The sequence below is a fragment of the Crinia signifera genome, chromosome 19 (genome assembly GCF_055691185.1).
Source record: "Crinia signifera chromosome 19, ASM5569118v1, whole genome shotgun sequence".
NCBI classification, from domain to species: Eukaryota; Metazoa; Chordata; class Amphibia; order Anura; family Myobatrachidae; genus Crinia; species Crinia signifera.
In genome coordinates this window covers 63475729-63486821 of record NC_139226.1, presented here as the reverse complement: position 1 = coordinate 63486821, position 11093 = coordinate 63475729, and the positions used below count along the sequence as shown (strand labels likewise).

Below are 11093 nucleotides of genomic sequence, written 5' to 3'. Positions count from 1 at the left end.
ATGTAAACTATTTGTGGCAAATGGTCCTAACATTGTCCTAGTGTGTACCCAGGCTTCGTGTCATATAAATGTATCTAAAAGTTCCTACATAGGTATAGTATAATATGTCACTGTATCATCATGCTGCTGCCTACTATACAAAAAAAATGCAAATTAAATAAGGGGCCTGATTCAGACTCCTTTGCTGTGCTGTGAAGGCGTGATGCCACCATTTTCTGGGAGTCCCTCAGCCGTTGTAAGGAAGGCCCAATGGTGAATGATTCCCCCCCCCCCCCCCCCACCCCGTGTCTACAGCTATGTACGCGTTTGCAGCCATGCACAGGGGTGAGGGAGTGTGGGGGGGCTTGCGTTCAGTGGGGCAGTGTTAACCTGCTCGCTGGACTTCGAACACTTAAATGGCTAGATAATAAATACAGTGCCTGGAATTTTCATTATATTTATTTAATAATCCTTTCACAGATCTTCTCTGTATTAGTTTCTTACAAAATCACGCACTAAAGAGATAACCTATAAATTACAAACATACAGTATATTAATGTATTGTTGCATAGGTAAATCATTGCAATCGGTTAGATTAGATTATTTAGGAAAGGCCTCTTTTCCAATTACTTGTACTTTTGTTTCCATGAATATTTCCCAATTATCTTGGCTGCATTAGTGTAGTCATATTCTAATGAATTAGTACAGAGGTAATTCTAGAAGCGTTGTATAGAATCCATCAGTACGTCTTGAACTCCCAGCATAACAGAAGCTAAGGCTATCAACTGCTTGCACCCCAAACTGTTCAATGTGGATATTATTGTACAACTCTGGTAAGAACAGAAGGCTGGTGTTTTTACCCGCTACATGCCTCGGGACTTTTGCTACAGTCAAATGGAAGCTGTTGGACTGTGGTGGATCTATTACTATCAAACCTTTGCTGCGAAAGCTTTGACTCAGTGTGCGAACAAAGCTCCCTAACCCTGGTATAGGCAAGGGTTCCAAATAGAGCACGCGTGAATGAAAATCTCTCAGTCCAGCAAAGCTTAAGATGACACTGGGGGGAAGAATACGTTGGACTTCATTCTTTACTTCTTGAAGGACTGTGTGAGCGCTTTCCATGTCATCTGAAGACTCCAAATGCAAAAGACACAATGTTATGTGAAGTTCTGGCACAGGGGTACAATATTCTGACATAGCTGGGTTATGTTTCTGGAGAACATTTTGTATTTCTTTCACGGAGTGCCTAATCTCTTCACTGCTAATACGGACTGCTATAAAGTGTGTAGGCCTCAATTTTTTAGTTTCTTCCTCTTTCAAATAATTACTAAAGTTATTATCCTGATCCTCTTCATCTTCATTTACCAACGTCTCTGAACGTGTCTGTTCACAGCTGGCTTCAGGCTTCTCCCTTTCTGTTTGCATCAATGTCTCGTACTGTTGGATTATATCTAGGATTGTCAGACCACTTCCTGATGAACCAAAGACATTGTCTGTGCGGCTAGCCTTGTCCCACACCACCAAATCATGATATTTAAAGTACTGAATACGATGTTTTGGTATGGCAAGGACATCTACTCCTACTGAAGCCAAATCTTCCCAACAAAAGGAGGAAAATGGTTTTTCAATTGTACCCAAAAACCTATCGAGGTAACCAACTGTAAAACTTTCCTTTGGCAAGTTTGAATCCCACTGAAGTCTGGAAATGACATCAGTGGCTGTTTTCATTGGAGGCTTTTTACCCTTTGGTTCAGGTACATGTTTAACTTTGCCTGTTTTATCCTTGTTTAATGGCAGTTGTTCAGGTAAACCTGTGTGGGTATACCTGCATTTGTCCCCAAATCTGCAGCGTCCATGAAGAAAAAATTGACATATTGTGCTCTCAGATTCTCCTCCTATGTGGTCTATCGTTGCACCTTTCTCATTACATGAGACCTCTTCATCCATGTCTGCTTCATTGTCTTCCTCAATAGGTTCCTCTTTGGTGTCAACTGTAATTTTGCTACAGGCCATTTCTTGGCTGTGGTCCCTGTATAAATACAGAACATGAAAATAAAGGGAGCATTATGTAACAACTAGAACATACAAGAGAGCATACATAGGGTTTCATAGACACAATAGAGAAAATCAACATCAGGTATCCTTATGCATACACTTTAATAAACTTAACATTTTAATACTTAACACTAAAAAGTAAGACATGGACACAAGCACTGGCATTTCAAAATTAATGTCAAATGTATTGATTGACAACTTTATCTGACTATAGATGGTTGCGGCACTAAAGAACGATCAGGGGTAACATCACCACACACAATCCACAAACCACTGGTGATCAACTCTCCCTCAGCAACCCACCCGTGCAGGTGGTGTAACCCATCTCCCGTCCAGGAGGATGGGCTTATGACATATCAATGTTAGGAGAGTGCCCCCACTATCTACATAACTACTACATATAAACAAGTGACCGTTCTTTACCGCCGCCGAACATAAAAAATAGGGATGGGAGGGAGGGGAAACACTTCACAAAGAGGCTGCTCACACCACTTCCTGTCCTCTCCAAGACTGCCCACTCCTCCCCTTTTATCCCTATTGGCTAAGCCCTTCCTCATCAGATCTCACAGCAACTAACAACAGGCTTTTTAAACTGACAGCATCACAGAACCCTTCAGTGATTTATGTCACCTCTGTGCTTAGTCAGCCAATTGGTCTTCTTTCTGTACAAATTACTTACATAAATATCTGCATGAACAACTATTAGGGAGGGAGGAAGTCTGATGTGCACACAAATGTTGTGTATATGGCATGTTTTCTGGTTTTTGGGCCAAATCATTTGCAAAATTTACATATATAAGTGCACAGCACTCATGCAAAATGTGTTACTGCTACACCATAGGTTTCCACTCGCGGTCCTCAAGGCACCCCAACGGTCCAGGTATGAAGTATATCCATGCTTGGCCACAGGTGACTTAATTAGTAACTCAGTCAGTCTGATTTAATCATCTGTGCTGAGTCATGGATATACCTAAAACCTGGACCGTTGGGGTGCCTTGAGGACCGCGTTTGGGAACCTCTGTGCTACACAGAATTGGCAATTGAATGATTTTGTGCTTGGAAATGGGTTGCAGAATGAAATGACCACTTTAAATAATTAGTAATAATAATACGTTTTTAGTTTTTTTTTTAGATTATCTATATATACACAGGCACATCATTTCTTAACCGTCCAAAAGAAAAAAGCTATAAAAATATCTACTAATATCTAACGTCACATATAACCACTAAGGACAGAAATGGCAGGGACACTGTAAATGTAGAAATGTTATCTAGTAGATAGTTTTCCAAATGGGAGAATACATTAAAATCGTCGCAGGACGATTTTTTTCTCTCAAAATGGGCAAAACCATGTGCACTGCAGGTGTGGCAGATGTAACAGCAAAACCCTCCTACATTTTGACTGTCTGTAAATACCCTGTTTGTTGTATCACTGTCTCCTTTGTAAAGCGCAACGGAATATGCTGCGCTATATAAGAAACTGTTAATAAATAAATAACTATGTGCAGAGAGAGTAATGGGGCCTACACACGTAGCCAGAGGCAGGCTGGGCCGGGTGCCATATGCCCCTCGGGCCACTTCATCAGTTAGTGCCGCAGGCCGCCTCAAATGCTAAAAAGGACCCTGGTGATCCAGTGTATTTACTGTGGCTGTCCCTGACCCGAACTATGCAATGTGTCCGCCCGTTTGGGAAGTCTGTGCCTGGCAGCCACAGCTTCCATTTCCACCCACCCGCCTGCCCGCTTGTTCACTATGACATTGATACTGTCTTTGTCCCGCTACTGCAGCACACGCTATGAGGAGGAGAGGCAGCGTGTGTCATGTGCCCTCCCCTCCAGCGGCGCTGTGTTAAGCGACGGCCGCAGGTGAGAGGAAGTAGTGGCACTGGTGCAGTTAAATCCTGCACCCCCCTACCGTGTGCCCTGGCCCCAGCGACTTGACCAGACAGAGGCACCGCTACCCCAGGCCAGGACTCCAGAGCAGCCAATGACAGTCACACTGCCCCCCACCATGTGCCCTAGCCCTGCCCCAGGACTCCAGTGAAAGGGGATGGATTCAAAGGAGACTGTCATTCTGTGTCCTCACTTGCACCCAGATGGCCCCAGGAGCTGGCAGCTCAGCAAGAGGGAGAGGAGACTTGGTGGCATCCCATGATGCAACTCCAGACATTATAGCATACAACCCCTGGCATCAAACAAGAAGCCTGTGGCAACAAGCATGTAGGTAAGCGGCACTTATGTGACATAAAATGTAATAGGCATTACGGCGTGTGGTTTTATATGTAATGGGCATTACAGTGTGGCATAATGTGTAATGGGCATTACAGTGTGGCATAATGTGTAATGGGCATTACAGTGTTTAGTATACCGTGTCATGGGTATTACGGTGTGTGGTATAAACTGTTAATAAATAAATAACTATGTGCAGAGAGAGTAATGGGGCCTACACACGTAGCCAGAGGCAGGCTGGGCCGGGTGCCATATGCCCCTCGGGCCACTTCATCAGTTAGTGCCGCAGGCCGCCTCAAATGCTAAAAAGGACCCTGGTGATCCAGTGTATTTACTGTGGCTGTCCCTGACCCGAACTATGCAATGTGTCCGCCCGTTTGGGAAGTCTGTGCCTGGCAGCCACAGCTTCCATTTCCACCCACCCGCCTGCCCGCTTGTTCACTATGACATTGATACTGTCTTTGTCCCGCTACTGCAGCACACGCTATGAGGAGGAGAGGCAGCGTGTGTCATGTGCCCTCCCCTCCAGCGGCGCTGTGTTAAGCGACGGCCGCAGGTGAGAGGAAGTAGTGGCACTGGTGCAGTTAAATCCTGCACCCCCCTACCGTGTGCCCTGGCCCCAGCGACTTGACCAGACAGAGGCACCGCTACCCCAGGCCAGGACTCCAGAGCAGCCAATGACAGTCACACTGCCCCCCACCATGTGCCCTAGCCCTGCCCCAGGACTCCAGTGAAAGGGGATGGATTCAAAGGAGACTGTCATTCTGTGTCCTCACTTGCACCCAGATGGCCCCAGGAGCTGGCAGCTCAGCAAGAGGGAGAGGAGACTTGGTGGCATCCCATGATGCAACTCCAGACATTATAGCATGCAACCCCTGGCATCAAACAAGAAGCCTGTGGCAACGAGCATGTAGGTAAGCGGCACTTATGTGACATAAAATGTAATAGGCATTACGGCGTGTGGTTTTATATGTAATGGGCATTACAGTGTGGCATAATGTGTAATGGGCATTACAGTGTGGCATAATGTGTAATGGGCATTACAGTGTTTAGTATACCGTGTCATGGGTATTACGGTGTGTGGTATAATGTGTAATGGGCATTACGGTGTTTGGTGCAACGTGTAAAGGGCATTACAGGGTGTGGCATAAAAAGTAATGGACATTATGGCGTGTTGTATAATATGGAATGGGTGTATGACTTGTAATAGGCAATATGGTGTAAATTTTTGGCATGCGCCTTCAATGCGCACTGTCCTTAATTTTTGTTTGCCTGGCTTTTATACTTTTATACAGGCTGCTTCATTAGTTGAGCCCTAGCTTAACATGTAATGGGCATCACGGTGTGTGGCGTAACATGTAATGGGCATCACATGTCTGGCATAATGTGTGATGGACATCACGGTGTGGCATAACATCTAATGTGCATCGCAGTGTGTGGCATAATGTGTAATGGACATCATGAGTGTGGCATAACGTGTAATGGGCATTATGGTGTACTGCCAGAGTAAAATGTGTGATAAGCCTGTGAAAATTTCACAGGCCTGTCATTATCTGCAAATCCATTTACCATTGAATGTGTGAAGTCTGTGCGTAGCCCAGGACTTACTCTGCTGCTGCTATAGAAACAGTGGGATTGGGGCCAGAGCTGATATCACAGCCATGACCGATATGATATCACAGCCATGACCGTAAGGCTGGTTTCACACACTCCGGCTCCTGCCGGACGGTGAAATCCCGCACGGCCAGGGAGCCGTGCCGCACACATTAGTTGTGAATGGACACTATTGTGTCCATTCACATGGGACGGCCACGGCCCGGCCGCACGGCTGCAGCCGGATCCCACCACTGGAAGGGACGGCTGCCGGGCTGTGGCCATCCCTTCCATTATAAACTAGTGTGTGCGGCACGGCTCCCTGGCCGTACGGGATTTCACCGTCCGGCAGGAGCCGGAGTGTGTGAAACCAGCCTTACTTATAAGGCCAGTGCTCTGGACTTGCCCCCCAGGCTAAAAATTGACAGCCAGCCCCTGCACGTAGCGATGTAGGGGCATTTCTATGCGTTCTCACTAGGGGCCGCATTTATCAAGCAATATTTGCATTTTCAGGGGTTCACCGCAAATATTTAGTATCCCCCAAATTTATTAAAAGGGAACCGCAGCAGGCTGCGATCCTCCCTGCAGCGCCACCGGCCGCATCCCCCATAGGTTTCTATCAACATCGGGCAGCCCGGCATCGCACCCCTGGGCTATCGCCATTGTAGCCTATGGCTAAACTTCGCACTGCCCTGCTCGGGCAGTGCGGTAAGAGGGGTCGGCGGGGGTCAGCTCCCGGCTTCCGGGCAAGGGCTTCGCAGGGACGGGCTCCTATCGGAACCCTGTCCCTGCGCCCTTAAAAATTATACATTCCCCCGATATGATGGAACTGGGCGGAATATTACCGCCCAGGATCACATTGTAAATGCGATCATGATAAATGGGCACCCAAATCACTTAGAAAATGCCTCTACATTGCTCCATGCATAACGATGCACGGTCCCGCACAGTGCTTTTTCCTAGCGATTAATAGCCAGCATGCTGGATATTAACCGGTCAGGGCCACCTTAACACAGCTGCGGGGGGAGTTCAAGGGAAATTGGATGTGACTTGAGCTTCTGACAAGTTGCAGTAGTATATGTTTTTTTTTAGTCTGTGTAAGGCAGGCATTCCCAACCACGGTCCTCAAGGCACACCAACAGTGCAGGTTTTAGTGATGTCCAGGCTTCAGCACAGATGGTTTAATCAGAATCCCTCAGATACTAATTAAGTCACCTGTGCTCAAGCCTGGATATCTACAAAACCTGCACTGTTGGTGTGCCTTGAGGACCGTGGTTGGGAATGCCTGGTGTAAGGTCTTTCTCGAGTTGCAGGCATACTTGCCAATATGCTGGCTGCCCCTCCAAGAGGAGACAGCCACATGGGACGCTGTGGAAGATGCGGGTAGTTTTCATGAGACCGGGAGGAGGAATGAAAAAGCGAGAGTCAGCAACCCTACAATAATGTTACAGTGTAACAAAGCTATATTGTAACAATTTCACAAACTACACTTTCAATAACAATCTGACATAAAGAATGTATAACATTCATGTTGAGTATAGAACTGGTATAGAACAGAACAAAGTGAGTACATTTCCGAATGAGAATATTTTCAGTACAGATACTTAGGAAAACTATTATATCAGTCTGGCATGAAAACATTAACTTAATAAACTAAAAATGACCATTCAGCTGCACAAATATAAGTTACTCAATTATGTACACACTAAATTACAAAACCCACATCTCTGGCAGTGCTTTGTGGGACTTGTAGATCCACAGCAGCTCAATGACTGATTAGCATATCAGAAGTTTAATTCCTACTGGCCCCATGACACACAACAGACAACGTGATCAGTGTTTGCTATTGAAGTACAACTTTAGAAATATATACAACACAGTGGTCACTCATAAATGTAGCTAAATTAGAGTAAAGACTAATGTTCACTAATTTACCTTGTGATATTCTTGTTAGAGTCAGTACTATGTGCAGCTTCCTCCTGTGGTCTCTTCCCCACACCCTCTTCTACCTAGACGTAGATACATTGTACTTTAGATGAAGTCATTAGGTGTGACTCATCTGCTTACTGCATGTTGTTGTTACATGACAACCATTGTATTATTCATGGTGCGTGACTTCTGAACTGAATCATAGAGGAGATCCTGTATACAGAAAGGATTTAACTGCAAGGTCTTCTGGGATAGGTGCTATATGCAATTCTACCACAAGAGGGCCTTACAACCTTCTGTACAGAAAAACTGCTAATTGTTCTACTATATTTTTGTATTTTTATTAACAACTAGCTGAGGTACCTGTCAATGTTTGGGTTTGGTTGTCCATTTAGCATTTCTTGAACTTTATCCTTCTTTTGTTTTAAGTTTAATTCAATACTTTTTATTGAAATTGTGTGCTATAAGAAACAAAATTCCCTAAATAAACAAGGAGTGTATCCGACACGAACACCAGTCATTTCACATAACAAGACAACAGATGTATGGTATTTATACAATGAGAAATAATCAGAATATTAGTGACGGTAAAATATTATACGGAAATATAAATATAATGAACGTTTCAGGCAAAAGTGTTACATTACAGGATATGTAATCTTCCTAGACCCAAAGGCGCCATTTGGGCCATAGAGAAGAACAGATATATAATGCACATATATGCAAGATATTGTGTCACATTAAAATGTCTGTCAACATAATACCCACACAGGAAAAAAGAAACAGAAAATAGAAAAGAAAAACATTATGCTGGGAGAAAAGCTCATTGCACATACAGGTATCCGGTCATGTCATGCAGGAAATATAAAACTAAAACTAACTGAGCCCCCCCCCCCCCAAAAAAAGCCCAAAACAAACCACCCCTATAACCCCCCACCCTGTACAACCCACCCCCAACTATGGCGTACTTGGATCCCAAACCCCAGCCTATCTATTCTAAATTCTACTAATCTAGCCAACCCCCCCCCCCCCCCCCCCCCCTTAGCTACTGTACTGGATATTATAATCAGGATATGACTGGGGTAGTGGACCTGGACCCCATGTGTATAAGGACCAAACTGCAAAACTCCTCCATGAGGATATCTAAGGCAGGATATACTGAGGGCTATTAGAACAAAACCTTAAAGAAGGAGGAGACATATAATCTATTTCCTCTAAACATAGCACTGCAACACATATGAAAAATATACAGGATATGATAAGTATAACAGTAAAGGAAAACCATATGTAAAGGAAAAATAAACAGAGTAACCGAGTATAGGTAAATCATGTCAGGAGAACTCAATCAGGCCACTTCTCGGTTCCTTGGAAAAGTGTAGCAAATATATTAAAGACAGAAGGGGGACCAGAGTTTATACACATGATATTGCAATTAGGAATATGCAGTAACCAGGGTCTTATCATGTCTAAGAAAAGCAATAATGGTAATCGATTTGAAACAATGCTACTAAAAGTAGATGTAGAGATGGTACAATAGGTGTCCACAATTGTATTCAGGGTCTCAGAGGCACACATGGTCAAACTTAAGTCCGGTGTATGATCAGAGAGGGTCAATAAGGCACCGAGTACAGGAGAATCATCCACATCCATTGTACTTCTATTCTCAGGAGTAAGTGGAGAGGATGGGTTACCTCCCAGCACCCCATCCAACAGGGATAGGAGTCTGGCGGAGGAATCAGAAATTGCATCCAGTATATGTTGAATAGGAGAAGCCATGGCGGTGTAAAGTGTGCAATGGATTATAGGTAGCAGCAATGAACACAATAGAAATGGCGGAGGCTAGCACTCCACCGCAATCAGGATAGACAAGGTGCTCACCACAGTTGAAACAGTCCAGTGTACGCACCAGATGAGGTAACAAACAGGGGTGATACAGCCAAACCAGATGTGTCAATTCTCTGCCACCAGTTGTTTTGCCAAAGGTACAGATCGGTAGTATGGAGTCACTGTGCAATGTTATTTCCTACCTATTTCCTGCTGCGTCCCAAAATCAAAGGATCTGCTGAAGGTCCGAGATGGTAGGGCTAGGAGGATGTATTGAGGCGACCACAGTCCAGGAAGCATGCGGTCGGACGGCGCAGACACCACCTGCGCGGACCGCGGCAGCGCGCCCTTATCGGGAATGCTCCCCGCTCACACCGCTCTCAGTGACAGGGAGCAACCAGCGTCCGCAGCCAGCCCGCTGCAACACCCGGAGAGATCGTGGAGAAGCAGAAGTAGTCACAAGTCGCCAAATAGAACACCCAAGATGGCACCCAGTCTCAGCTGCACCAGAGATAGGAGGAAGCAGGCCAGGAGTCTCCACACGTCCAAGCCAAAGTGGTCAGGTGGGCACCAAGCGGTCCAGCGGAATCAGGAGGGCTCCGGGGGTTGAAGCAAGCAGGGCAGGGAAGACTAAAACTCTGCAGGCAGGATAATATTACAGTGTCACACTAGCAGTAGCACCAGCTGGAGTGTAACGGAGGCTAGGTGCCTTGATGTAAGGTTTTTGCATAGACGACAGAAGGGAGGGATGCAATTGGATAAAAGAAAACCAGTTTTAATAAAGATACTGCGATACAGAAGATGAACTGTGGCACAAAGGTAATACTGAAGATATGAAATAACCAGAGTCAATGATATATAAAACTTATTGTAAAGTTCGTAGTGGATGGATAACGAGGTTGAAAACTGAAGATGACTTGAAGTGTAGATTTGAAGAATAAACGTAAACTTGAATAGTTGATTTGAAGGATTTACTTGAAGAGATGATTGAATTGAAGATTGAATGATTGAATGAAAGATTGGATGATAAAATGGTTGAATGATCGGATGGTTGGATGATTGGATGATTGGATGGTTGATAGGATGAATCTGGGAAGTATTGCAGCAGGCCTGAGTAGCTGTGACCAGGGAGAGTTGCAGTGGAAGTAACCGTCAGGTGAGGAAAGGGTGATCCCCTTTGGGGGGGCTAACCTTGTCCGGACCGTAGAAGCGGCAGCAGGGTTCTGCAGGTGGATGGTCTTCACAGCAGGCGAGCAGGAGTGGATTCAGTCTGGAGATAGCTGACAGACAGCAGCGCTTTCAGCAGGAGTGGGAGTCAGATGCCTAGGGAAAGGACATCATTGTACTGACTGCCTGTTTGGCCCAGCTGGTCAATATTTAAAAGGAGTGCTGCCCTGTAATTGGCTGAAGGTCAGGGGCGGAACTACCGCCGGTGCAGACGGTGCAGTGCACTGGGGCCCAAGTGGTTAAAGGGGCCCGGTGCCA

At 45.4% G+C, this 11093-nt stretch overlaps 1 protein-coding gene across 1 annotated transcript; it reads right to left on the bottom strand.

The window, feature by feature from the left end:
- Window positions 1-422: 422 nt before the first annotated feature.
- Window positions 423-8007, bottom strand: LENG9 (leukocyte receptor cluster member 9). The gene is made up of 2 exons (XM_083162690.1): window positions 7791-8007; window positions 423-2008 (listed from the first exon to the last, which is right to left on the bottom strand). The coding sequence occupies exon 2, from the start codon at window positions 1990-1992 to the stop codon at window positions 679-681; it is 1314 nt and encodes a 437-aa protein (XP_083018816.1). The 5' UTR covers window positions 1993-2008; window positions 7791-8007; the 3' UTR covers window positions 423-678.
- Window positions 8008-11093: the final 3086 nt, after the last annotated feature.

Bases quoted from the DNA above. Each gene is read 5' to 3' on its own strand.
- LENG9 (XM_083162690.1), bottom strand. From the start codon at position 1,992: ATGGCCTGTAGCAAAATTACAGTTGACACCAAAGAGGAACCTATTGAG.